The sequence below is a fragment of the Armigeres subalbatus genome, chromosome 3 (assembly GCF_024139115.2).
Source record: "Armigeres subalbatus isolate Guangzhou_Male chromosome 3, GZ_Asu_2, whole genome shotgun sequence".
Taxonomy (NCBI): domain Eukaryota; kingdom Metazoa; phylum Arthropoda; class Insecta; order Diptera; family Culicidae; genus Armigeres; species Armigeres subalbatus.
In genome coordinates this window covers 37,049,528-37,077,263 of record NC_085141.1, presented here as the reverse complement: position 1 = coordinate 37,077,263, position 27,736 = coordinate 37,049,528, and the positions used below count along the sequence as shown (strand labels likewise).

Here is a 27,736-nt window from a genome sequence, read left to right as displayed (position 1 = left end):
CAACATTTCCTTAAGCTTATTACCGCCTTGGTTAAGTTTAGTTGTCGGCACTTCTACCGTTTCCGTAGTTGGAGCGACGCTGGACTTGGATTTTTTGATATTAAGGGGAAGGGGCCCGAAGGCATTTTTCTGGCATTTTCAACTTCTGTCGGAACTTTTTGTTCCTTCACTATCGTTGTCTGCCACAATCACGTCGTTTTCAACTGATTGATGGTTTATTACTTTTATATGGCACGTCGGAAGCTGGTTCCGGTGATGTTTCTGTGGCCACTCGCGTTACCTCACTGACGGATTGTCGGATCACTTGTTTGCAGTTAATTCCTATTTTTCGGGTGGAATAGTTGATGTACACCACTTTCCCTTGTTTCCGCTACAATGTTGTCCGGAATTTGTCCGGCCAGCTACATAGCCGAATATGTTTACTTAACCGAAGTAATGTGCTTCCTGCGGCGAGAGCACCCTTTACGATGCGAAAAAATCGGAATGGAGTATTTACGATCCGGACTTCTATGGCACCACCGTCGACGAAAACCGGGTCTAACGTGTCGCATAGAATCTAAAGGAAGAAACAGAGAAGTTAGTATTGCCTAAATACACAATTTACAATGTACTTACACATTTTGAGAACTTGTTTTGAATTGCTGCCATTAATTTTAATAATAAAACAATTTTCGTTTGCTATCAAACAAAATGGTTCCTTTCCAGACAGCACCGACAAGACCGACAACGATATGCGCAAACGGAAAGTCAAAAGTGTTGCTAGATTGAGAATTATATAAATGCTGTCCAATGAGAGCTTGAAGTAGCTCGAAGTTTCTCCCTGTCCTGCTCATGCCCATTTGTTTACAAGAAAGAACGAGCAGGACGGGAACAACTCAAGACTAAATTTTCAAAAGGTCGTATGTAACATTGTAAACAAAAATGAGATTTTGCCACAGTATGATGCCTTCCATGCTCCTTAATGCGTGCCAATGAAAAAAATCTGATATATTTATTAAGGCTGCTCTAGATTTTGAAACGAAAAAATGACTGAATCAGCAAACTGTTAAAAATTGAACAATCGTTACATTAGTCGTTTTGTCAATGAAGGACTGATGTAACACTCATAACGCTTTACGGTTTCGTCAAAAGTGAACACAACGTCGTAAGTCGCAAAATTTGACGAAACTTGATAAAGGTTTGTTAAGTCGAACGAAGTGTACATCAGTATCGCTAGCAACTTGCAAATATTAATGTTCAAAGAACGCAAACAACGCTACAAACCCAGCAGCTTTTTACAATATGGAAAATACAAATATGTTCGTAAAGCAAGGTAAATTTAATAATCCATTATAATATATTGTAGTCCATCTATTTCATTTACATTATCGTAGTATCTGCATCTGGATCGTTCGGATCCCAGTTCAGGGAATTTGTGGCGAGCAAACAGGTCAATACCCAGCAAACATCCCATGCGCTGTACGGCAATGCTTCCAGTTCACATTATCGAGCGTCATATTTATTTGCACCCGATACACCACAACGTCCTATCACAGAGAAGAACGGTAGTTTAGAGCCACACAAATTAAGTTAAATTGTTATATTAAATCGAATTTGACTATTTTGCAACAGATTCCGTAACCGAGCCACAGTGTGCCACGGACGTCAAACTTAAACGACAAAAAACATTTCACCGATCACAAGGGGTTTCGAACGTTGCACATAAATTTTCATCTATTATCCCCGGATACAATCCACGTAAATTCCGCGCACAACACACCGATGCATCTAATGCAAATAAGCACTCTTTTACAGAAAGCAGTGGTAAGTTTTAATTCACTTTCGAACGAAAAAAAACGATTAATTTAATATTTTGTTACAGATTTTGCATCTGGCTCGTTTGGGTCACAGTTCAGACAATTTGTTTCGAACACACAAATCACACACACATCCCGTGCGCCACGAACATGTTCACCTTATGCCCATAAACATCCGACTGTCACAATTCCTTCATCAGAATCTCACAAGTCAAAACTCGTTAATTTCTCTTCACCAATTCAGTCCAGTCTAAGCGAAACGTCTCACTCGATTAATGAAGAGGTGCTCCATATGGAAGAGCATCCTCCAGAGGCACATGAGCATTCTTGTAGTACAGGAAATAATGGTAAGTCTTTGCTAGATTCAACAAGACTAAATAATCGTATTATCGGTTATTTCAGTGCTTGCGTCACAATTACAAAATTACTCGGCAATACAGCACAATTCAATTCTAGAATTTCACACGCTACAAACCGATGCATCCGATGGGTTATCCGATGAGTTACTCCGAGCTACTTCGAGCTGTTCATTGGACAGCACTATAATCATCAAACATAATATTACGTCCGATTTGTGTAATATGACACAAATTAAATAGAACCAAAGGGTTGCATCTGATTCTGTGTGATATTCACCGTTTCAACAATTGAATATTACACAGCTGCAATGTAGTGAAATTTGGTGAATCTGATTTCTGTGTAATATCCAGGTGATGTAATATCACATCGAAATGGATGATAATATGCATACAAATTCCGACGTTACATCGATTTTTCAGTACATTGCTTTGATTACGTTGAAGGATATTACATTATTTTTTGCTGTGATAAGCAACCTGCGTGTTGCTTGAGGGGCATGCCAGAGTAAACGCGACGAGCGATGCGAAGCGACGCGACTCACGTAAAAGAATAACAATCATTATCAACAGGCTGTCAAATTGCACTGTCGCGTCGCGTCGCATCGCACGTCGCGTTAACTCTGGCTTGCCCCTGAGCCTTCTTTTTGCATTCAGCCGTGGTCTAGTGAAGACGAAATAAAATTAGTTATTGCGAGAAGATACAAAAATTCGAACGAGGGTCCGACGGTCGACCGTCGGAAAGTTGTTCCGCAAACGTCAAATCACTTGATGCACGGAAAATAATGTTGGTTGTTTTTTTTCGGTGTGAATGTTGATTATGGAAATCACAGAAAATATGTAACTTTTAACGAGTGTTACATGCCGCTATATGTTTTAAATAAGCTTTATGGTTTTTTCAAGGCATTTTGGAACTTATTTATGTGTTTTGAAACATTCTAGACTTCTTGAATATTCTTGATATCAAGGAATATCAACACTTTTCGCACACACGCACAGCTGAAAGTATGCTCTTTTGGGCAGAAATACACTCTTTTGTGGGAGATTGGCACTACGCACAAAAGGAGTAAAATTTAGGAGTAGGAGTAAGGAGTAAAAAGGTTAAGTTTTACACACTTTTCGTGTTTTTATGCATAAATGTTAATCATTTGTAAAAATAATACCAGCTATTATGGGCATGTAATTATGATCCTAAAACATCTTTCTGCACATCATTTATTTCATTTCAATTTCACTATTGAATATTGTTCGATTTGCAATGCCGGACCATTTCAACTGTGATGCAATAACCAAGGTAACCATTAAGCACTGTTTTAAACTTAATAGGAACTAGAGGCCTGAATAAGAGAAACGCGGATAGGTATGTGCCGCCAATCGAACCGTCAAAAAACAGCAGCCAATCGAGCAGGAGACCTGTCAAGCAGCCAAAATGTTGGCTCAAATACTGAAAACGGCCAAATTCGATTTTATGCCATTTTTTCAATAAACAAAATTGAATGTATTTTACATTAGTTTGCCATAATATATGCAAGTCAATTATAGATTATGAAATGAAATTCCATAGTTTATTGGATTCTATTGTTATGTGATGTGGACACATAAAATAGCGGATTGTGAGATTTTATCTACATAAACCATTTCTTCCTTTTCATGTGTTGTTCTTTGATGAAGAAGATTGAATGCAGTGTTGGCAGTATCGTATTTTCTATCCGCGTTTCTCTTATTCAGGCCTCTAATAGGAACCATATATTAGCATTTGAATGCCTATAAGCTGTTAATAACTTTTGCTAATGCCTACACTGATAATAATCCTGTAGTAAATACATCAACAGAAACCTGTTTAACTTTACTATGCCAGAATATAGTCGAGGTGAACTCAAAAGATCATCAATATAAACATATTTCAGTTATGACTACTATGTAATGAAAGCGAACCAACTATCATGAACCATAGTTATCACAACTACGAATTTTGTAAACAAAATTATTATTTTACCATGCTACCATGACTATTCATTGTTAAAGCCACTGCAATCCTGTTTAATATCATCCCATAGTTCATTTCACCCGGAACAAGTCACTGCCGTAAACACATCTGCTTTGTTATTTATTAATTTTTGTTTGCGATTAGGATAAATTCGGATCAAAATTTGTCTGGTAAGCTATATTTTATCAAGGGTTTAATCAATATGAAGTATTAATGCGATGTTCATTTGAAAATTTGTAGATTGCGAGTGCAGAATGCGCAGAAACTTTCAACTTGTTCATTCCAAGAAAACGAACGGCAAACATGGCGAATGGATATGAATTTCGCACGACACTGGTGATCTGGCTGGTGATAGGTTCAACGCAGTGCTGGCCGGCAATGTCGCCAGTTCCAGCAGGATTGTTTTGCTCCCCCACGAAAAGGAAAATATATATTTAATGAGATTTGTTGCTGATATTAGTGATTACAGTTAAAATGTGCACATTGGTATGACAAAATAATTTCTGTTGTCGTGCGATATCCATGTTTATGATTTATGCAGTTCACCTTCTATTTGAATGCATTTCTACCCTGCACTGGCATCTTTTTCTACACTTCTAATATGTGAACCACCGCTTCATAATGTCTAGCGTATAATAAAATACATATAGTTGTTATATAGTTAAAATCTGTATGTCATGTTTTATTCATTATTGAGAAAGAAGAAAACCCCCATTACTATGAGAACTATTTTTCCCAGTTGATTTTACCATGCTCATATTATATCGTGCATAGTAAAGGTAGCCTCACACCTTGGCAATTTGGTTCGCGGATTTTTTCCCCATGTGTTTTCACATATGCGATGTTTTCGGGATTTGGGCACGGAAAATCAAAATCCCGGCCTCATTTAAAATGCACGGGGACCAATATCCGGCGGAAAATTTTCCCGAGGTGTAAGGTAGCCTTAACAGCGACAACGGAATTGGTCAACCATGCTATGATCCAAAAGATATTTTAGTTACTAGATAAAGATTGTCGCTACTGTTCCCTTTGTTCTGCTGTCCGAAACATGTGTGGTACATACCTGTCAAATCGTATGGATTTTCCTTCTTTGACATTTAGCTCCCCTATCCTCGCCAGCAAAAGATGTTCCGGACAGCGACGACAGCGACAATCTTTATCTAGTAACTAAAATATCTTTTTATGATCCTCTACCGAGAAACGCATGGTCAGTTTTACAGCAAACATAGTATTTTCCATCGCGATTCGCGTTCTACCGAGATTTACTGGTAAAATGTTTTTATTTTCACCCTCAGTATGGTATGCGTTACTATGATATTCTTTTCAGTGTAGTCATAACTGAAATATGTTTATATTGATGATCTTTTGAATTCACCTCGACTATATTCTGGCATAGTACAGTTAAACAGGTTTCTGTTCATGGGCGTAGCCAGGATTTCGAGAAGGGGGAGGGCAACTTTTTTGGTTTTCTAAATCGTAGTAGTTTTATAAAAACACATGAATATTAACATATGAAACCAAATCCAAACCAAATCGAAACAATAATGGATTTAAAAATGCGTGATTTATTGCTCATCAGATATTTTTAAAAAAAGTGAGAAAAATATTAACAAACTTAGAATTCAGAAAGAATATAAAATCGGCTATAACAATTCTAGAGTGCTTTGAGAATAGGTCGTATGTGCAAAAGAGAGTCTCTCTTTGGATCTATTCTCTTTCGATTATTACAAAACTATACAAAAGTTTACTTTGATTTTTTTGGCAGATAACCAAAGACGATAGCTTTGTCTATCATGCTGAAGTGGAAATGTAGCAAAAAATGCAAAACTAGCCGATATATTAGCGAAAGAGAGCGCGATCAAAGAGAATCTCTCTTTCGCACATACGACCTATTCTCAAAGCAATCTAGAATTATTATAAAAATCCTGCATTCTTCCATAAGTTTAAGAAAACTAGAACCTAGAATAGAATATTTATTATAAAATTGGCAGAAAAATCAATATGCAAGCTTTCTCCAGGAATTCCTTCGACAATTGCTCCTGGCATTCTATCCGAAATTCTATCAGGGATTCTTTAGGAATGCCTCCAGCAACTTCTTCGGCAGTGTCTTCATGAATTCCACCATAAATTTTATCGGGAATTGATCCGATAATTCCACCATTATTTACTCCAAGAAAATCTTCACGAACTTTTTTATAAGTTCTGCAGAATTCCCTGCAATAATTCAAATAATTTCGTGCTGTTTCCCATAATTTTTAAGAATAAGAATATTCAGTGAAAATTCCGCAAAATTGCCAGTAAACATTCCTGAGAATTTCACGAAAAATCTTCGAATTTCTTGTGTAAATTCCATAAAATTTTCCGTGAATTGTTTCGAATAATTTCTTGTGAAAATTTCAAAGAATTTCTCCAGGAAATCCACCAGAAATTTATACAGAAATTATACCGAAAATGAAATCAACAATGGAATTTTCGGAGGAATTCCTAGATTAATTCGCAATGAAACCCTGAAAGAATTCCGGTGGAAACTTCAAGATTTCCACTGGGAGATCCTCCAGGAGTTTCTCCGAAAATTCCTCCTGCAATTCTTCCAGGAGTTCCACCGGAATTTCCACCAAGAATTTCTCTAGGATTTCCTTCGAGAATTATTCCGGTAGTTCTATCGGCAGTTCCTCTAAAAATTCTTCCGGGAATTTCGGCAGAATTGGAATTTATTTAGGCTTCTTCAGAAATTTATATAGATTTTCCACTAGAAGCTCCTCCGAGAATTTCTCTGCGAGCTCCTCAGGGAATTCTCCGGGAGGTCCTCTGATGATGATGATGGTCCAGCTACAAACCCCAACAAAGGTTTCAGCTAGACGAGATTTGTCTATAAGACGAATTCTCTTGTTTCCGAGAATGCTTCTGGTAGATTCCCCGGGGTTCCCTTGCAAATTCTCCCGGGAGTTTCTTCAGAAATTCTTCCAGAAAATTCCTTCGAAAGTTCCTCCGGGAATTCCACCAGCAATTCATCCGGGAGTTTCTCCGGAAATTCCTCCGGGAGTTCCACCAGAAGCTATTCCAGGAAATTATTCAGGCTTTTCCAGGAAATCATTTAGGCTTTCTTCAGAAATTAAGCTGGAAATTCCTCCCGAAGTTCTTCCGATAGTTTCTCTGGGAGCTCATCCGGGAGGTCCTCTAGGAATTCTTCTAGGAGTTCCTCCTGAGATTCCTCCGGGAGTTCTTACGGGAGATCTTACGGGAGCTCCTCCGGCAGTTCCTTCGGGAATTCCTCCGGGAGATCCACCAGCAGTTTCTACGAGAATCCCTCCGGGAGTTTCGCTGACCGTTTTTCCGGGTGGTTTTCTGAAATGGAACTCCTGGAGGAACTCCCAGAGTAATTTCCGGAGGAACTCCCGGGGGATTTTCTATAGAAATTTCCGGAGAAATTATCAGAGGAATTCGCGGAGGAACTTTTGGAGGAACCAGGTAGACTCGAAACGAACGGATACGGAATGGATTCTTGGAACCAGGAAATAAAAGCCGACTATAACGCGGAGCTTGTATCGAACACGTCTCTTTATTAGAACTGTACTTATTGAGAGAAAGTTACAGAGTAGGGTTGGGGGATATGAAAAATCAAAAAATACACTGTTAAGTAATTTTAACAACAAAAGAGTTTAATTATGTTTCTAATGTGATGTGGCCGTGTTGCCAGTACATCTACACTCCTCCTCAACATCGGCATTTTAGTCCTCCAATCCACTTAGTCGTCGAAGTTGACCAATACGAATACGAGCCACCGGCTTGGTGAGCAGATCGGCTACCATTATCTCCGTTGGGCAGTACAAATACTTGATCGCTTTAAGGCCAGTATCGACTTAAAAAGTAGAGAGGTTACGGAATTTTGTTCAATATTACCAAGAGGAATTTTGACAACTGATCTGCATGGAACAAATTGTCACTTTTACTTACGGAACAATCGAGCAGAATATTTTTCCGAAAGTAAAGTGACAGCTCCCATTACTTTGCGTGGGAACCTTACAAAAGCCAATTTTGTTTTTTGTTCTTTTCATGTGGATACTGCTGTAAGAATTTTGTTTCGATTCTTTACTTTTCCGATTCAGTGAACGGAATTTAACATGTGATTGAGATAGAAAAAGAAATTTCTTTTGAACACGATACCAACCTTTAGATTGACATAAATCCTTAATAAAATTGTATCTCGTATCGATGTGTTTGGTTCTGTTGCTAAACTTTTCAGACTGCAACATTTTCAAACAAGACTGGTTGTCTTCGAACAGCTGAACAGTTTGGATATCCTCACCTAAATCGCGTAGAAGTCGCTGAAGCCAGATCGCTTCTTGAGATGCCTCTGACAAGGCGACGAACTCGGCCTCCGCAGTTGATAAGGACACACAGCTCTGCTTGCGACATGTCCATGATATGGTGCCGCCACAGAATTTGAACAGGAATCCACTGTTAGATTTACGATCCGTCCGACATTCCGCCCAATCTGCATCAGCGTGACCCACTAAACCAGATTCATCACCACGACAGCTTAATCTTAGCTTAAGGTTTATTGAACCCTTCAAGTAGCGCACAATTCTTCGTAATTCGTTCCAGTCACGTTGCGTCGGATTCGAAAGTTTTCGGCTCAGAATCGAAATAGGTGCTGCAATATCAGGCCGACTATTAACAGCAACGAATAACAATTTTCCGACCAGCTTTCGATACTCCGACTTATCTTGCAAAGTTCATCCTCGGTATCCAACTTGTAGTAACCAACATCAATGGGAATCGCAGATGATTTGGCATCCTGTAATCCTGTTGATTTCACAATATCCGCGATGTAATTGCGTTGCGAGATGTGAAAATCACCGTCACTATCACGATCTACTTCGATGCCAACATAATTACGAACTTCCCCCAAACTGACGATCTCAAAGTTACGAGCTAGTGTGCTTTCAACCGATGTGATGATTGCTTCTTCTTCGCTAGCGATGATCAAATCATCAACGTACACAAGAATATAGCAGCGTTTTCCGTTCACTACCTTGCTATACAGACACGGATCTGCTTCGCTCCTCTTAAAACCATCACCTTCCAGTACATGATGAAGCTTGATGTTCCATGAACGAGCGCTTTGTTTCAAACCATACAGACTACGCTTTAAACGGCAGACCTTGCCTTCGGCACCCTTGACAGCGCACCCTGGAGGCTGGCGCATGAACAACTCCTCCTCAAGGTCGCCATTCAAAAATGCCGTCTTAATGTCATACTGACGTACAACCATCCTTCTTTTTGCCGCAACAGACATGAGAGTCCTGAAGGTGGTCTGACGAACAACGGGGGCAAAGACCTCGTCATATTCGCTCCCATACTGCTGGTTGTAGCCTTGCGCTACGAGTCGGGCCTTGAAACGAACGATCTTCTCATCAGCAGTGCGCTTGAGTTTAAAAATCCACTTGCATCCTAGCACACGCTTGTTAGGTGGGGCATCGACCAACTCCCAGGCATCATTGCTCTTGATCGATTCCAGTTCATCCAGCATTGCTTTCTTCCAGTTATTGCTATCTGGTCCTGACAGCGCCTCCTTCACGGATCTGGGCTCCTCCTGAATCACAGCTTCCGCAGAGCAAGCATGTCGGGCCAGCAGTTGACCCTTTGTAGACCTGGTTGACCTTCTCAGCATATCGTCTTCGGCAGCCAGCGTAGCATCCTCCCAGATTTCATCCTCCTCTGGATCCACTGGAGCAGCATCGCATGGCTCTAAAGCCACCGGATTGTTGGCCATCCTTTCATTTGTTATGGAAACTGTCACTTCGCTACACGTTGATTGACTTATTTCGCTAGGCACAGAATCGAAACTTCGCAAGAATTTTACGTCTCGACTAATTGTTATCCTGCCAGTATTAACATCAATCAAACGATATGCCTTTGATACTTCGCTATAACCCATAAACTTAAGTTTTCTGGCCTTCTCATCTAGCTTGCCCCGCTTTACTCCTGGTATATGACAGTACACATCAACGCCAAATGGGTGAAAATGACCGAGGTTTGGTTTTACTCCATTCCAACGTTCATAAGGCGTCACTGGGATTGCACGGGAAGAGAGGCGATTTTGAAGATAATTCGCCGTTACGATGGCTTCACCCCAGAACCGGTCATCAAGCTTCGCCTGGATCAACATACAGCGAGCCATTTCAACTAAATACCGATTCTTACGCTCCGCAGTGCCGTTTTGTTGCGGCGAATACGGCGCGGTGAACTGACCAACAATACCATTTTGTTTCAAAAAACGCTTAAAATCTTTCCCAGTGTACTCACCGCCGTTATCCGATCGTAGTATCTTTGGCTTCTTTCCAAACTTGGTTGTTACCATTTCCACATACTCACGTAGCTTGTCAAGCGTCTCCGACTTCTGCTTCAGGATATAGACAACTGTATATTTGCTGAAGTCATCTATGAAAGTTAGGAAGTAACGCCGCCCGCTCAACGTTGCTGTCCGCATCGGACCGCAAATATCCGTGTGGATTAGGTCCATGACGCACAACGACTTGCTGATCGACGCCTTCGGGAACGGTACACGATGCATTTTTCCACGAATACACACTTCACATTCATTAGAACAACTACACTCGTTAATCTTCATCCCAGATACCACTAACGGAAGCTTCTTCACTGCATCAGTGTCCCTGTGCCCCAGTTTATTATGCCATTCATGAACGCACTCAGTGGTCTGAGCCACCAACGACACACTTTCATTCAGCAGTTTCAGTACAAACAAATTGTTCAACAGCTCAGCCATAACACCAACAGTTCCGTTTCGACTGATAGTCGCACCTTTCGCATCAAAGTTCACTTCGTACCCCTTGCTAACCAATCGCTTTACTGATAGCAAGTTTGCTTTCATTTCTGGCACCAGCAAAACATCATCAACTGTGATCACACGACGGTTATTCGCATTGTCAACGGTTATCAACTTTCCAGATCCTTTTCCGACGGATCTCACTTTCGTCCCGTTCGCGACACTCACATCTTCGCGGACACTGTCATCAAATGATTCGAAAAAATCACGACTGTTCGCAATGTGGCACGTCGCACCGGAATCCAAAATCCATAAGCCCGAAACTAGTTCACAGGCCGTGAACGCCCAATCATTCGATTTGATTTCGTTTTGCACCACACTGTTCGCCTTATTGCCAGATTTGTCTTCCTTTGCCATATTCTTCTTCTTATTCTCCTTCCATTTTTTCCACTTTTCACAGCTTGCTTTCTTGTGGCCCGGCTTTTTACAAAAGTAACACATAACCTCTTCTCTGCCGGCCGCAGCATGCAAAGCTGACTCAATACCTCTGTCACTGTCCGCGCGATTAGATTTCTTCAACCACTCGTCAATTAATTTTCCTTTCACAAGGTCGAAGGTCAAATCCGCATCTGGCCTTGCTTCCAAAGCCGTCACTAACACTTCATAATCTTCAGGCAAACTACTAAACAAGATTGCCACCAGCCACTGATCATCCAAAACAGCATCCTTTTGCAACGCATTCAATTTTTCCACCAAATCTGACAACGTCGCAATGTGTGCCTCCATGTCACCGTTATGCTCCAGCCGGAGACGGCAAATCTTCCGCATAAGAGACACTTTCGTGCTGAGAGACTTTTTCACATGAACTTTTTCCAAGTTCTCCCACGCTTCCCTGGCGGTTTTGGCCTTCCGGATGTGAATCAGCTGACTATCCTCAACCGCTAATCCGACATTTGCCATGGCCAGTTGATTTTTCGCTGTCCACGCTGAAGTAACGGGTTCCGGCTCCGCTTTGTCGATGGCCTCCCAACAATTATCCTTGATCATCAGCAGCTTCATTTTGAAGCTCCAATTCTCATAGTTGGAAGCATTCAACTTTGCGAACGACACCACTTTTTCACTCATTTTTAAGCTTGGCAAAAAAATCAGCCGCGGAAAAAAAAACACCGACCGAAAAACTCAACACTTTCCAAACAAACACACGCGATTCCGCCGCGCTGGGACCATAACCTTTTGGAGGAACCAGGTAGACTCGAAACGAACGGATACGGAATGGATTCTTGGAACCAGGAAATAAAAGCCGACTATAACGCGGAGCTTGTATCGAACACGTCTCTTTATTAGAACTGTACTTATTGAGAGAAAGTTACAGAGTAGGGTTGGGGGATATGAAAAATCAAAAAATACACTGTTAAGTAATTTTAACAACAAAAGAGTTTAATTATGTTTCTAATGTGATGTGGCCGTGTTGCCAGTACATCTACAGGAACTTCTTGTGGAACTTCTGGAGGAATTTATTGAAGAACTACAGGAAGAATTTCCAGAGGAAATTCTGGAGGAACTCTCGTAAGAATTCTAGGATGAACTCCCAAAGAAACTTCCGTAAGAATATTAGGAGGAACTCCTGGAAGAATTCTTAAAAGAACCTCCCGGAGGAATTCCCGTAAGAACTCCCAGAGAAATTCTTCGAGTAACTTCTGGAGGAATTTGTAGATAAATGGCTAAAGAAATGCTAAATGAATTCCTGGAAGAAAGCCTGATTGAATACCCGAAGGAACAACTGGTGAAACTCCAGAGGAACATCCGGTGGAAAACCCTAGAGGAAGATAAAAAATATTTCTGAAGGAACTTCAGAAATCCCATTTCCCGTGAAATTCCTGCCAAATATCGTCCAGGAATTCCCTGTGAAGTTCCTGTAGGTTTTACCGGAGAATTTCTTGGAAAAACTCCTGGAAGAACTCCCGGAGGAACACCCACAAGCACTTCCGTAGGAATTCCCACATGGAAGTTCTGAAACAATTCTTAGAGAAGTTCCTAAAGGAATTTTCGAAAAAATGTCTGAAGGAATTCTCAGAAAAATACCAGGAGGAATTAATGCAGCAATGCCCAGATGAAATACTGAAAGTATTTCCAGATGAATTGCTGAAGAAAATCCCTGCGGATTGTTCCGAAGAAATTTCTGGAAGAACTCTTGGCAGATATCCGAGTAAATTCCGGGTGAAGTCCGGAAGGAATTCTAGTACACTTCCGCGGAAAATCTCCCGGAGAAATTCCTGAAGGAATTCCTGGAGAAGTACCAGAAGAAACTCCCGAAAAAATACCTGTAAGAATTTCTGGGGAAATACTTGGACGAATTCCAGGAGAAATTCATGAAGATATTTCTAGAGGATTTCTTGAAGGATATTCTGAAGTAATTGCGAAAAGAATTCCAGATTGGAATGCTAGATGATTTCGCTATTGAATGTTTGAAGGTATTCCCGGAAAATTTCCTGGAAGTAATCCCGGAGGAATTAAAGGAAGAGTTCCGAGAGGAATGCCCGTAAAAGTTCCTAGAAGAATTAACGAAGGAATTTCTTATAGATTTACAAGTGGATTTACAATTTACAAATTATGGAGCTAAATCGGAGGATTTCCGTCATAAATTTTTGAAGAAAATTCTGGTAGAATTTTGGGAAGAAATTCCGTATGTATTCTTGACGGAACTCTCGAATGCATGTCTGAAGGAAATGCCGGATTCTTCCTGTAGAGAGAATAGCCGAAGAAATATCTAGAAGTAAATCTTGGAGAGAAGAAAAGAAATCGTCAAGGAATTTCCTCGTGAATTTCCTAAAAAAATTTAGTGGGGGGTTTCTAGATAAGGAGGAATTACAATTACATGAGAAAGATTTTCGAACGATTTTCAGAGGAATTTGTGGATAACTTTCCGGACGAATTCAGAAGTTCCCAGGGGAGCTTGTAGATGGATTTCAAGGAGAATTCTTGAGCCCGAAATGTTTCGAGTTGTTTTAAACTTCCATATATTATGGATCCTGGATGCCCTAATAAGTTTTGGGAATCTTTTGAATTTTAACCACCTATTTCTGTATATGATTGGATCGTAAAGTGCACATGTTTGAGGGAATTCATTTCAGTACCAGTTCAATCTATCCAAAATTTAGGGGGGGGCGACGGCCCCCCCTGCCCCCCCCTTGGCTACGCCCATGTTTCTGTTGATGTTTTTTCTACAGGATAAGGGCCTGTTCAAATATTACGTAACGCGAAAAATGTTGTTTTCAAGAACCCCCCACCCCCTCGTAACAATCTGTAACACTTTTCAGAAGTACCCCCACCCCTATGCGTAACGCGTAACAATTAATGCTGTTTTTTGGGAAAAATCTAAATTCTGGTACAACTTGAAGCACGATACAATAATTAAAAAAATATATATACTTCATGCTATTTTAAAGATAATAAAATATTTTTCAAAAAAAAATTAATAATTTCCTCTATTGTTACGCGTAACAAAACTTCGAGAGACCCCCACCCCCCATATTTGGCGTAACAAATCGTAACAAAAAATAAATAACCCCCCACCCCCTATTGCGTTACGTAATATTTGAACAGACCCTAATTATCAATGCTGTTGAAAACGGGGTTGCTTACAATTTGCGACATACGCTCCCAGCAAGGAAGGTTACTCTAACTTGAGCATAATGTGCGTCTATCCTGTTAGATAGTTACACTAACATTCTCACTAACGGTTAGGGTAAAGTGAGGCTAAAGTTACGCTAGAATGACACACTTTTGTTAGGTATGTTTATGATTGGTGCATAATTTCCTCTAACCTGTTACACTCACGTTACATCAACGTTAGATATGTTTTGCTTTGGGCGGTTAGGTAGTTGTTAGGGTAGTTTCGGGTGGGATTTCATGCTGGTTTATTTACATCTAGCTGTCATCCGAGCAAAAGTGCATGTATTGGCGCGAAATAAATCTAACCAACACAAGTGCATTTCTGCTCCGAATGACAGCTAGATACAAATAAAACTGAATAATTAGAAGAATAATTTAATTTATGTTGAAATCGTGTATTCAAAGTTCAATTTTAATTTTCATTGTGCTCCTTAATTAATTAATTTGTTTGCTAAAGTGCGTGCGCGAAAACGTGATGAGAAAAGAAAGAGATGCACCAAAATGTCGATCGCAACGATCCGTATCCGCCGGTTCATGACCAAGCATCTGCTGAGTCGTAATCATATGATCTCCGACATCCTGCATCCGGATATGGCTTGGGTCCCGAAGAAGGAAATCCGTGACAAGTTGGCAGCCATGCATAAAACCACTCCCGATGTAGTGTTCGTGTTCGGATTCCAGCTTTGTGATAGTGAGTCGACCGGCTTTGTGCTGATCTGCTACATACCAAGAAGTTCGAACCCAAGCACCGATCGGGCCGCCGAGAAGAAGATGATCCGCAATGAACGCAAGAACCGTATGAAGGTGTGCTATATCAAGAAGGCCAAGGTCGGATAAGCAGTATAGAAGTAAGCGAGTTGCTTGGAGTTGTGTTTACACTCCGTCGAATTGGAAAAAATGGAAATATAACACTCTTAATCTAAATTAAATTTATGATTCTATTTTTATCAAGAAATTGTTACAGGGAACCTTCCTTGAATTCTCCTGGGACTACATCGTGTCTTCCTGTAGGGATGCTTCTATGATTCGGGAATCAATTTAGAAATCTCTTCGTAGGTTTGTATAAAGATTTCATCGTGAAATTCTACGAGATTCTCTCGGTAATTCTTCTGCAAATCACTTTATAAAATCCCTTATCAATTCCATTGTTTTCTCTTCAAGAACTTCTTGCATGATTTAAACAGAAATACCTCTGGTAGTTCCTTCAAGCAAAGATCCCACAATTCGGTTGTACTCTAAAAATCCTAGACCTTAGCTCGAGTGTTAAGAAATTCCTTTGGGAATTCTTTTAGGAGTTCCACCAGAAGTACCTTTGGGAATTCCTCGAAAATTCACCTGGAAATTCCTCCAGAAGTTCCTCTGCGAATTCTTCTAGGAGTTCCTCTGTAAATTCATCTAGGAGTATGTTAATTTCTCCAGGGGACCCACTGCTCCTGCAGCTCATCTATGAATTCTCCCAGAAACACATTTGAGAAGTTCCTCATGAAATTCCTCCAGGAGCTCTTCTGGGAATTCTTCCAGGAGTTCTTCTGATAATTAATCCTCCTGAAAATTGCTCCAGAAGCTTATTTGGAAATTCCTCCATGAGTTACTCTAAGGATTGTTCCGAAAATTCAGCTGGGAATTCCTCCAGAAGTTCCTCTGCAATTTCTTCCAGGAGTTCCTCTGTAAATTCATCTAGGAATTAATAAGTTAATTTCTTCAGGGACCCACTGCGCCAGCAACTCATCTAGAAATTCTCCTAGTTTGGGAAACAAAGTCAGAAACTAGTTTGGAATTCTAGGAGTACCTCTAGAAATTTATCTGGGGTTTCCTTTAGATATTAATGGAAGAATTCCACCAGGAGCTCCTATGGGCATTCCTTCAGGCAGAATTCTTCCCGAAGTTTCCTTAATTATTCCTCCAGGAGTTTTGGTGGGAATTCTTACAGGAGTTCCTCTGGAAATTCATTCGGAAGTTTTTCTGGGAATTCCTCCAGGAGGTTCTCTGGGTATTCTTCCAGAACTTTTTTCTGAGAATTCCTCCAGGAGTTCCACTTTGAATTCCCCTAGGAGTTTCTCTGTGAATTCCACCAGGAGTTCAGCTGGAAATTTCCCTAGGAGTTCCTCTTGAAATTCTTTCGGAAATTTCTCTGGGAGTTCCTCAGGAAATTTTTCCAGAAGTTTCTCTGATTATTCTTCCAGGAGTTCCCCTGGAAATACTTTCAAAAATTTCTATAAGAATTCCTCCAGGAGTATCACTGGGAATTCTTCGAGGAACTCCACTGGGAATTCTTCCAGAAGTTCCTCTAAGATTTTCTCCACCAGATGCTTTGGGAATTTCGCCAGGAGGTCCTAAGGGAATTCTTCCAGGTGATATTTTGAGAGATTTATCGGAAGTTTCTTACAGGAGTTCCTTTGGGAATTTCTCCAGGAGGTTCTCTGATTATTCCTCCAAGTGTTCCGCTGGGAATTCCCAGAGGAGTTCCTCTGGAAATTCGTTCGGAAGTTTCTCTGGGAACTCTGGGAACTTGGAATTCCCCCAAGAGTTCTTCTGGGAGTTCTTCCTGAAGTATCTTTGATTCTTCCTCCAGGAGTTCTGCTGGGAACTTCCACAAGAGTTCCTCTGGAAATTCTTTCGGAAGTTTCTCTGGGAATTCCTTCAGGGGTTCCTCTGGGTATTCCTCCAAGAGCTTCTCTGATTATTCCTCCAGAAGATCCGCTGGGAATTCCCCCAGGAGTTCTTCTGGGAATTCTTCCAGAAGTTATTCTGAGAACTCCTCCAGGAGTTCCACTTAGAATTCCCCCAGGAGTTTCCCTGGAAATTCCAGGGAATTTCACTGAGAATTATTCGAAGAGTTCCACTGTGAATTCCTCTAGGAATTCCACCAGTGACTCCTCTGGAATTTCCTCCATCACATGCTTTGGAAATCCCGCCAGGAGATCCGCAAAGAGATCTTCCAGGAGATCTTCTGAAAATTCTTTCGGAAGTTTCGCAGGTAATACCTCCATGAGTTTCACTGAGAATTCCTCCAGAAGGAACTTCCGGAGAAATTTTCTAGTGAAACTACCGGACGAATTACCTGGAGGAACTTCCGGGCAAATAAACTGGAGGATCTTCCGGAGGAATTCCTGGAGGAGCTTCCGGACGGATTCTTGGAGGAACTTCCGGAGGGATTCCTGGAGGAACTTCCGGAGGGATTCCTGGAGGAACTTCCGGAGGAATTTCTAGAAGAACTTCCGAAGCAATTCCTGGAGGAACTTCCGGAGGAATTCCTGGAGGAACTTCCGGAGGAATTCCTGGAGGAACTTCCGGAGGAATTCCTGGAGGAACTTCCGGAGGAATTCCTGGAGGAACTTCCGGAGGAATTCCTGGAGGAACTTCCGGAGGAATTCAGGGAGGAACTTCCGGAGGAATTCCTGGAGGAGCTTCCGAAGGAATTTCTAGAGGAACTTCCGAAGGAATTCCTAAAGGAACTTCCGAAAGAATTCCTAGAGGAAATTCCTAAAGAATTCCTAACGGAAATTCCGAGGGAATTCACAGAGGAAATTCGAGGAATTCACAGAGGAATTTCGGAGGAATTTCTGGAGGAACTTGTGAAGGAATTCCTAGAGGAACTTGTGAAGGAATTCCTAGAGGAACTTCCGGAGGAATTACTAGAGAAACTTCCGAAGGAGGAACTGGAGGAACTTCCGAAAGAAGGAATTCTTGGAGGAACCTCCGAAGGATTTCCTAGAGGAACTTCGAAGGAATTCCTGGAGGAACTTCCGAAAGAAAAAATCCTAGAAGAACCTCCGGAAGAATTCCTAGAGGTACTTCCCAAGGAATTCCTAGAGGAACTTTCGAAGGAATTTCTAGAGAAACTTCGAAGAAATTCCTAGAGAAACTTCCGGAGGAATTCCTGGAAAAACTTCCGAAAGAAGGAATTCTATCGGAACCTCCGAAGGATTTCCGAGAGTAACTTCCGAAGGAATTCCTAGAGGAACTTTCGAAGGAATTCTTAGAGGAACTTCGGAAGGAATTCCTACACTAATAAAATTCCACACATTTTATTGGTAAAAATCTAAAGAAAATTACAAATAAATTTTATGTGTGCGTTAATAACCACCAGCTATAGGAGAATCCACATAAAGGTTATTAGTTAATGAGAGTTATGTGTATTTCCACATATATGCTATGCGAACTCACATAGCCATTATGTGGGAAATGCTGTAGTCAAAATTTATGTGTGCCACACATAATGGATATGATTGGATTTTTGTCAGTGTAGAGGAACTTCCGAAGGAATTCCTAGAGGAACTTCGAAGGAGTTCTAGAGGAAATTCGAAGGAATTCCTAGAGGCAATTCGAAGGAATTCCTAGAGGAAATTCGAGGAATTCCTAGAGGAACTTCCGAAGAAATTCCTGGAGGAACTTTCGAAGGAATTCCAGGAGGATCTTCCGAAGGAATTCCTAGAGAAACTTCCGGAAGAATTCCTAGAGGAACTTCCAAAAGAATTCCTAGAGGAACTTCTGAAAGAATTCCTAGAGGAACTTCTGAAAGAATTCCTAGAGGAACTTCTGAAAGAATTCCTAGAGGAACTTCTGAAGGAATTCCTACAGGAACTTGTGAAGGAATTCCTAGATGAATTTTCGAAGGAATTCCTAGAGGAACTTCCGGTGGAATTGCTAGAGGACCTTCCGAAGGAATTCCTAGTGGAACTTTCGGAGGAACCATTGGAGGAACAGCCCTTGATTCCCTGGAGGAACTTCCGGAGGAATTCTTTGAGCAATTTTCGGAGGAATGCCTGGAGAAACTTGCGAAGGAATTTCTGGAGAAACTTCTGGATGAATTCCTGGGGAAACTTCCGAAGGAATTCTGGAAAAACATATGGAAAAAATCCATTGAAGAACTTCCATAATTCCTGGAGGAACTTTCGGAGGCATTCCTGAAGGAACTCTAGGATGAATCCCTTAAGGAAGGAAAATATCGGAGGAATTCCTGGAGAAACGGTGAATTTTTAGTGCATGAAATGAATGTACGTGAACCCATACCGCTACCGCATAAATCGCAGATTTCTGTGAAATTTCACCGAAATCTCAACAGCAGAACTGTTTGTGAAATGAAATTAAAATTAAATTAAAATTAAATTAAAATTAAATTAAAATTAAATTAAAATTAAATTAAAATTAAATTAAAATTAAATTAAAATTAAATTAAAATTAAATTAAAATTAAATTAAAATTAAATTAAAATTAAATTAAAATTAAATTAAAATTAAATTAAAATTAAATTAAAATTAAATTAAAATTAAATTAAAATTAAATTAAAATTAAATTAAAATTAAATTAAAATTAAATTAAAATTAAATTAAAATTAAATTAAAATTAAATTAAAATTAAATTAAAATTAAATTAAAATTAAATTAAAATTAAATTAAAATTAAATTAAAATTAAATTAAAATTAAATTAAAATTAAATTAAAATTAAATTAAAATTAAATTAAAATTAAATGAATTATTGGCAGTGGCTGATTTTTTACCCGCCGCAGCCACATCCAGGCGCTATATAAAGAAATCGAACCTTAGATGCCTTTCGCCATACTGATTTCAGAAAGTTAACTCCTAGTGTGCCGCTGTAAGCACGCTCAAAGCAGTCGATTAATTAAAATTAAATTAAAATTAAATTAAAATTAAATTAAAATTAAATTAAAATTAAATTAAAATTAAATTAAAATTAAATTAAAATTAAATTAAAATTAAATTAAAATTAAATTAAAATTAAATTAAAATTAAATTAAAATTAAATTAAAATTAAATTAAAATTAAATTAAAATTAAATTAAAATTAAATTAAAATTAAATTAAAATTAAAATCAAATTAAATTAAAATTAAATTAAAATTAAATTAAAATTAAATTAAAATTAAATTAAAATTAAATTAAAATTAAATTAAAATTAAATTAAAATTAAATTAAAATTAAATTAAAATTAAATTAAAATTAAATTAAAATTAAATTAAAATTAAATTAAAATTAAATTAAAATTAAATTAAAATTAAATTAAAATTAAATTAAAATTAAATTAAAATTAAATTAAAATTAAATTAAAATTAAATTAAAATTAAATTAAAATTAAATTAAAAATAAATAAAAATTAAATTAAAATTAAATTAAAATTAAATTAAAATTAAATTAAAATTAAATTAAAATTAAATTAAAATTAAATTAAAATTAAATTAAAATTAAATTAAAATTAAATTAAAATTAAATTAAAATTAAATTAAAATTAAATTAAATTAAAATTAAATTAAAATTAAAATTAAATTAAATTAAAATTAAATTAAAATTAAATTAAAATTAAATTAAAATTAAATTAAAATTAAATTAAAATTAAATTAAAATTAAATTAAAATTAAATTAAAATTAAATTAAAATTAAATTAAAATTAAATTAAAAATTAAATTAAAATTAAATTAAAATTAAATTAAAATTAAATTAAAATTAAATTAAAATTAAATTAAAATTAAATTAAAATTAAATTAAAATTAAATTAAAATTAAATTAAAATTAAATTAAAATTAAATTAAAATTAAATTAAAATTAAATTAAAATTAAATTAAAAATTAAATTAAAATTAAATTAAAATTAAATTAAAATTAAATTAAAATTAAATTAAAATTAAATTAAAATTAAATTAAAATTAAATTAAAATTAAATTAAATTAAAATTAAATTAAAAATTAAATTAAAATTAAATTAAAATTAAATTAAAATTAAATTAAAATTAAATTAAAATTAAATTAAAATTAAATTAAAATTAAATTAAAATTAAATTAAAATTAAATTAAAATTAAATTAAAATTAAATTAAAATTAAATTAAAATTAAATTAAAATTAAATTAAAATTAAATTAAAATTAAATTAAAATTAAATTAAAATTAAATTAAAATTAAATTAAAATTAAATTAAAATTAAATTAAAATTAAATTAAAATTAAATTAAAATTAAATTAAATTAAAATTAAATTAAAATTAAATTAAAATTAAATTAAAATTAAATTAAAATTAAATTAAAGTTATACCTACTGAATTGAATTAAAACTAAATAAACATCTAAGGCACAAGATGCTTCAAGTCATCTTCAGCCAGTGCAAAATCCTTGCTTTGGTACCGTTAAGAACTGTTTTGTGCAACTGAAATTGTGCCAATGTGTGGTTGCAACACACATTGCATTTTAAGACGTATAGAATGGCGCTCTGTCCAACGACCTGAGATCCTTCCCATCCAACAACAAAACTGCTAACTAAACTAAAACTTTCCTGCGTATCTAGGGTGTATCCAACTTCCGGTACTGTTTTTTCGTCAGTCAGCTCGTCGCCAGAATCGTGGTTTCTCAGGTTCCAAACAGCGTAACCTAGAAAATAAAAAAGAATTCCAGCTTGAGACAACATACCATGTAATTACACACAAAAAATCACAGGAATGAATCTTGGAAATCATGGAGTAAATCACAGAGGAATTCCTAAGTGTTGCCTGTAATTGCATATCTGTCCCATATAAATAGGAAACTCAGCAAACATGGGACAGATATGCGATTACAGGCAGTGTAGATAAGGTTAATGCATGATCTCAATCCACTTCAATCAATTCACACAAAGCCACCACTTACCGGAATGGATTTGTATTCTTTTCCAACTTTTCCACTTCGGTGCACTGACGCTGTTCGTCGCATTGCTTTTGCTCCTGTCCTCCGAACATGACCGAAGCATGGTGCGGTCCGGCGAGGATGCAGTGCGATACACGGGACCACTGTGGCCGTATAACATCGGACTCGTTTCCGCCTTGCGATCATCCAGCTTCCGTATCAGCACATCGTCGGCATCGCGATCGATTTCCTTCAAGATGTCCGCTGTTTTCATCTCTCGCAACTTGATATGCGACAGAGACCACACTTTGATGGATGAATCGGAAAAGCCTATGGCAATAAGACTGGAGTCTTCGCATATCTCTGCGCTGTTGAGATAAAAAAAGTTTTATCAACCGATTCAGAATTGTACTTCAATAAGTAGTACTGACAGTAAAAGCACAATGCATCAAATTGGGGGCCAGCTGCGAAAATGGCGAGTCTTTTCAATGTTTTAAATGCATATGATTAACAATTTATCATTTCTATTTTCTTTTCTTTAATTTGTTAATAATTTCAGAACCGAAAAGGACAAATAGCTTATTGATTAAAATCTAACAATTAAAATGTTACATTTTCATCAATCAAACTTACCAAGTAACTGTATAATTCGCGTTAAGCAGCGTGTACATGCAGATGGGCGGCAAACAGTCTGGTCCCAGATTGACCCTCTTGGAAGCCTCCCTCAGGGCCTTAATCTTTTCCACCTTGTCTACGTCCTTCAACTTGGGCAAAGGAATTTGATCCTGCGGCGGTGCATTGGGATCGGAGTTCGATTTTTTCGAAAACAGATGATCCTTTTGGCCTCTCCTTTTTAGGCTTATCTGGAGCATTCGGATCCATGTCGTCATCTTCTTCAGGGGGAGTTTGAACTAGGGTCTGAACATCCGGTTCCTTCAACAAGCCATATTAAACCTTCACTTTGTTGTCGAGTGTTTTGGCCTCGCCGATCATCACACCGGAAGTGGCATCACACTGGGCCTACGAGCAACTCCATCGTACAGGTCGGAGAACAGATGTTTGTTTGTACAGATGAGTGCCATGTACGAATTTTCGTAAATATCCGGATCACTTTCACGAGTTACTGAAAATGCTGAAAATAAATCACCAACAAACATTCTCGCTCGGCTTCTTCACCGTATGTTCGCTTCCGCCTCTTGCAGGGCTAAAACAATTCCAGAAGTTAGCACACTTTCCCTAGCTATTCGGACCAAATCTTACCACTTTATTGATGATGGTGGCCTTGCTGAGTGTTTAATAATTCTGTTGAGATGATCGGGAACGGGAACCGCGAGAAACAAACACTTGAAAACTGTTTTTTTTAACGCTCGTGTAGTCAGATGCCGGCCGGCAGAGAAAATTGAAAAGAACTGTCAAAGTAGAATAGAAAATTAGAATCAGCATAAAATCATAAAAATGGTTATGTTTTTGAGCCGTAGCATAAATAACATACCCTAACCAGTGTCTAACATCTCACAGATTGGTTGCTGGGCTGTTTTGAAAAAGTACGAGAATTATTTTTTATGACCAGCCCTGAATGTACTAAAACAACACTCAGAAATATAATTAATCCAAAAAAGATTTTAAATTAAGCTTATTTGTCATTTCTGAGAATTAAACTAGCTTAGGTTAACAATGTATACTATCACTCATTATAATTTAAACCAAGCGGGATTAACGTGGAAATATACGTTTCTTTGCATTCTGTCTTTTGCAGAATTTCATTTTTCCTTCTAACGCATGGTGATGGTGAACCTCATTAGTACGATTATATTATTTAGTTATTTCACTCAACAGCATCTGAGGAGGACAAAGAGGTAAGAGACTGAGCATTACTGTAAAATATGTGGATATTCTTTTGAATTGTCTTTTTGTTCTAGATCGGCTTTAAAAATATCAAATAAATGTCAAAGCTCGCTTCTAAAGGATGTTTCACAGCTGCTTCTCATCCACGACCACGATGCTCGACTCTGCTGTGTGGCATCAGCCTGGATGCCGATTTCTACCGGAACAAAATAACCTCCTTACTCGATCCCACGATTGTCCCAACTCCCAAAACTGTACCAAACAAAGCATCTTCTTCGGCCACCTAGTTGTAAGGAGCGAGTGTCAAATCGAGTCTCCGAGTGGGGCACTTGTGCTACGTCATGGGTACTTAAGCGATCCGAAATCGTTAACTCAAAGCACAAAATAGGCGAAAGTGTCATATGGTTTCATCAATCGCAACCGGCATAATACCAGTCAAAAACCTGGGTAGCAGTCAAAGTCAGACGCAAAACGACGACGCATATTCCGAGATCATGAATACGGATAGTTGGGGGACGGACGACTGTGGGTATTGCATAGTGGTAATGTTCAAGATCGCAGGCAATTTATCACGGAAGACACAAAGACAATCTTTAAAAAATGCTGTATGCAGAGAATGCCGTAAACCACAAATGATTTGTTATATTACCTGATTTTTTTTAAAATAAAATATCAATTGTGTATCTCTTGTTTTAATTTATAATTTGTAAACATAAACATTCAAAACAATCCAACCTAAAATACATTTTTCCCAGGAAATACTATTAGCGATAAAGTAAATCTATACTATATACCGTATTCATCAAAGTTATACTAATCGAGAATAAACTGCACTTAAACTAACACGGGGTCAACCAGGCGAATAGCCAGTTAGCATGACTTTTAATCTATTTAGCATAGATTTTTTCCAGAGTGAAACGCGTGCGCAAAAAGAGAATAAAGTTGCCAACTCAATGGAAAATTTTATAAAAAAATATTAAATATATTATTTTTCTATATAATTCTTATTTAATTCTTATATTTGTGAATTGTGAATATTTTCTACTAAGTTGTAAACTGTTAACCTGTTGCTTACTGTTTTTTTTTCAAACTAGGACTTTGGTCCGATTCGCGAATTAATGCTACGTTTTGACATGGCAAGTGAGTTGAACAACTCAGTTGAATTCAATTGACTTGCCAAAAGTTGAACATGTTCAACTTTCTTTTCGTTCAAGTGAATTGAATTAAGGTGTTTACACGTTCAGTTCGCGTTCGATTCAAGCGACTTGCTCAATTCACTTTCCTTGTCTAAACGTAGCATAAAATCAAATCAAACTTAAAAGTTATATATATATATATATATATATATATATATATATATATATAAGTTATATATATATGTATACAGTTTGGAAATCCCCCGGTCATAAGAATGGCTGGTGCCACCCATCAAGACCAACATCTATCAAAAATGATTCAACTTCTGTAAAGTAAACTTGTTCTGCGAGCAGGGTTATTTAAAAATTATTGAACTGTTGATTTTAATTCGCGAATCGGACCAAAGTCTATAGGTATTACAATTATCATATATATAATAGCCCTGTTTGTCTGTCCGGTGACTAGCCAACCAGACGCAGCACGCGGGGAAATTCTCACAAAAAATAAAATATTTGACACTTCAATTATTTTTTACTATCATGCTACGTTTAGACAAGGCAAGTGAATTGAACAAGTCGCTTGAATCCAACGCGAACTGAACGTGTAAACACCTTAATTCAATTCACTTGAACGAAAAGAAAGTTGAACATGTTCAACTTTTGGCAAGTCAATTGAATTCAACTGAGTTGTTCATTTCACTTGCCCTGTCAAAACGTAGCATCAGATGCAGAAAACAAAACCAGTGACAATCTTAGACAACCAGACACAGCATTTGTTGAAAAAAATCACAGACAACAGACGTTGAAAATTTCGATTTTTTTAAATGCAGGAAAGAATCTATCACTCTTAAAAATTGAAAGAAAAAAAAAACACTTGCCGCGGGCGCTATTGCGTCCACAAATAAACTAGTGTATATATAAATGTTAATTGTTGCATCGCAATCGTTCGAGTTCCCTATAGGGGTCGCGGTAGCGACCCCTACAATCATAATTACACGGTTTTGACGCGGGGATCCAAAAAACCACGATAAAAACGACTTCAACGAAAAAAAAACTCGAAAAATCGTGTTGTTTCCGAAATTCGCGTAAGCGACATGTAAAAAATAGTATATGGAAAACGTCCGCGCAAAAAAGTGTAAAAAAGCGGTTATTAATTTATTTTATTTATTTTTTATTTAATTATTAATATTTTTTTATTTAATATAGTTTTTAATTTTATTCGCAACACTTCTTGCGTGAGGGACGAAAAAAAGGGAATAATAGATCGATATGGCTGCCTCTGACACAATGCAAATTTAAAAACGTAAATAAAAACAAACCTTGTGACAAAAGCTCCTCCCATAATTAAAAAATAATTTGTTTCAAAAACTTGTGTTATCTGGGCCTATGAATGCATAAAAAATAATGCAGTGTCTACCACAATGAGCGAGAACAATCCCGGACGTGGTAACATCAACGGTAACGGATCCAGTTTCAAGCGACCCCGATTGTTGTCGTTCCAAGGACCTTCGTCCGAATCGGTCGCTCTGAATCACGGTGGTCGCCCTCCGATGGCAGCTGGGCCTTCGTCAAGTTCGCTGGAAGAAATTAACGTGCGTCAGCCTGCGCTAGTGGATATGCGACCGGGAATGGCAGCCGATTTGGCTAGCTGGCAGGAGGCCCAGATCACGGCTTGCATAGAGGACAACACGATCAACATGGTTCTGGAGCAGTATTTGAACTTTTTCGAAACGCGCCACTACGGCGTAGATGTGCCCGGGGTGGTTCCTGATCCGGTGGATGAGGCCGAGATGGAACAGGAACCGGAAGTGGAATTGTTGGAAGATCGTGCAATAATGGCCGCCATCAGTGAACGGGGTCTGCAGCCCGCACAATCCAGTGATATCGAAGATGCGCTGGAGGAACAAGGAGATGGTACCAGTATGGCTGCCGCTGGGGTCGAGCGTAGGGTGAATTCGGACCACCAGCAGGGTATGGATCTGCTGGAGACAGCTGTTGTGGTGGCGATACAGGAAAAAGGGCTGGTAACCAGTGCTGGTGGCAACCAGCTCGGGCACATGGACGAAGAAGATGGGAGCTAGTGGAATCGCTCGGAGATGTAACTGCTGATCATATTTTGTAAGTTTCACAAAACTAATACAGATGTAGGGTCCGCTTTTCAGGCGGACAGTCATGAATTACTGATATCGTTTGAGGAACTAACTTTGTGCGTAGGGACATTTGTTTTGCGAACGATTAACTTGCATATGATATCTATAATATAAACACTTTAGAGATAGGAAAAATAAATGTCGTACTGTAATAAGAGCTCGGTACATTGCAATAATCCGAATTCATTGTTTTCTCTGCATCTGCAGTGATTTGTGAAGATTTTTATTTGTCTTGATGATTGAAATTTAACGAAACAGCTAAAAATTTTATAAACTAGCTTGAGTGGAGGTGAGCAGGAATGAAAAGTCTCATACATTATTTGTGTATTTAAAATAACAAGTTGCTTGAAAAATCTTCAGTTCCTTATTTTCTATTAAAGTTCATTTAGCACTTCCACAGTT

The 27,736-nt window shown here is 37.9% G+C and overlaps 4 protein-coding genes and 1 long non-coding RNA gene across 6 annotated transcripts; 3 read left to right on the top strand and 2 right to left on the bottom strand.

The window, feature by feature from the left end:
- Positions 1-616: 616 nt before the first annotated feature.
- On the top strand, positions 617-5,314 carry LOC134224603 (uncharacterized). Of its 2 annotated transcripts, XM_062704017.1 has the most exons (6): positions 617-1,312; positions 1,374-1,544; positions 1,612-1,803; positions 1,862-2,143; positions 2,253-4,309; positions 4,380-5,314. In XM_062704017.1, the coding sequence occupies exons 1-5, from the start codon at positions 1,282-1,284 to the stop codon at positions 2,393-2,395; spliced, it is 819 nt and encodes a 272-aa protein (XP_062560001.1). In that variant the 5' UTR covers positions 617-1,281; the 3' UTR covers positions 2,396-4,309; positions 4,380-5,314. The 2 variants fall into 2 exon arrangements, with proteins under 2 accessions (XP_062560001.1, XP_062560000.1); XM_062704016.1 differs by having other exon boundaries at positions 1,862-5,314.
- A 9,241-nt stretch (positions 5,315-14,555) lies between these two features.
- LOC134220877 (small ribosomal subunit protein eS24-like) lies at positions 14,556-15,814 on the top strand. The gene has a single exon (XM_062700039.1). The coding sequence runs from the start codon at positions 15,103-15,105 to the stop codon at positions 15,436-15,438; it is 336 nt and encodes a 111-aa protein (XP_062556023.1). The 5' UTR covers positions 14,556-15,102; the 3' UTR covers positions 15,439-15,814.
- A 5,874-nt stretch (positions 15,815-21,688) lies between these two features.
- LOC134221579 (transcription initiation factor TFIID subunit 5-like) lies at positions 21,689-22,874 on the bottom strand. The gene is made up of 3 exons (XM_062700767.1): positions 22,837-22,874; positions 22,228-22,571; positions 21,689-21,972 (listed from the first exon to the last, which is right to left on the bottom strand). Exons 1-3 carry the CDS (start codon positions 22,872-22,874, stop codon positions 21,689-21,691), a joined length of 666 nt encoding a protein of 221 aa, XP_062556751.1.
- A 193-nt stretch (positions 22,875-23,067) lies between these two features.
- On the bottom strand, positions 23,068-23,734 carry LOC134220029 (uncharacterized). The gene is made up of 3 exons (XR_009981747.1): positions 23,696-23,734; positions 23,464-23,612; positions 23,068-23,407 (listed from the first exon to the last, which is right to left on the bottom strand). It is a non-coding gene; the product is annotated as an uncharacterized LOC134220029 (long non-coding RNA).
- Positions 23,735-26,429: 2,695 nt separating this feature from the next.
- Positions 26,430-27,491, top strand: LOC134226472 (uncharacterized). Its single transcript, XM_062707274.1, has one exon. It carries the CDS (start codon positions 26,606-26,608, stop codon positions 27,263-27,265), a length of 660 nt encoding a protein of 219 aa, XP_062563258.1. The 5' UTR covers positions 26,430-26,605; the 3' UTR covers positions 27,266-27,491.
- The last annotated feature ends 245 nt before the right edge of the window (positions 27,492-27,736 follow it).

What these genes read in the sequence shown, in the direction of transcription:
- LOC134224603 (XM_062704016.1), top strand. Translation starts at nt 1,282, where the DNA reads ATGGAAAATACAAATATGTTCGTAAAGCAAG. An exon ending in AAATATGTTCGTAAAGCAAG is followed by an intron (nt 1,313 to 1,373) that starts GTAAATTTAATA and finishes ACATTATCGTAG; the next exon opens with TATCTGCATCTGGATCGTTC. An exon ending in CTCTTTTACAGAAAGCAGTG is followed by an intron (nt 1,804 to 1,861) that starts GTAAGTTTTAAT and finishes ATTTTGTTACAG; the next exon opens with ATTTTGCATCTGGCTCGTTT.
- LOC134220877 (XM_062700039.1), top strand. Translation starts at nt 15,103, where the DNA reads ATGTCGATCGCAACGATCCGTATCCGCCGGTTCATGACCAAGCATCTG.
- LOC134221579 (XM_062700767.1), bottom strand. Translation starts at nt 22,874, where the DNA reads ATGTACACGCTGCTTAACGCGAATTATACAGTTACTTG. An exon ending in GCGAATTATACAGTTACTTG is followed by an intron (nt 22,572 to 22,836) that starts GTAAGTTTGATT and finishes TTATCTCAACAG; the next exon opens with CGCAGAGATATGCGAAGACT. An exon ending in AAGAATACAAATCCATTCCG is followed by an intron (nt 21,973 to 22,227) that starts GTAAGTGGTGGC and finishes TTTATTTTCTAG; the next exon opens with GTTACGCTGTTTGGAACCTG.
- LOC134226472 (XM_062707274.1), top strand. Translation starts at nt 26,606, where the DNA reads ATGAGCGAGAACAATCCCGGACGTGGTAACATCAACGGTAACGGATCC.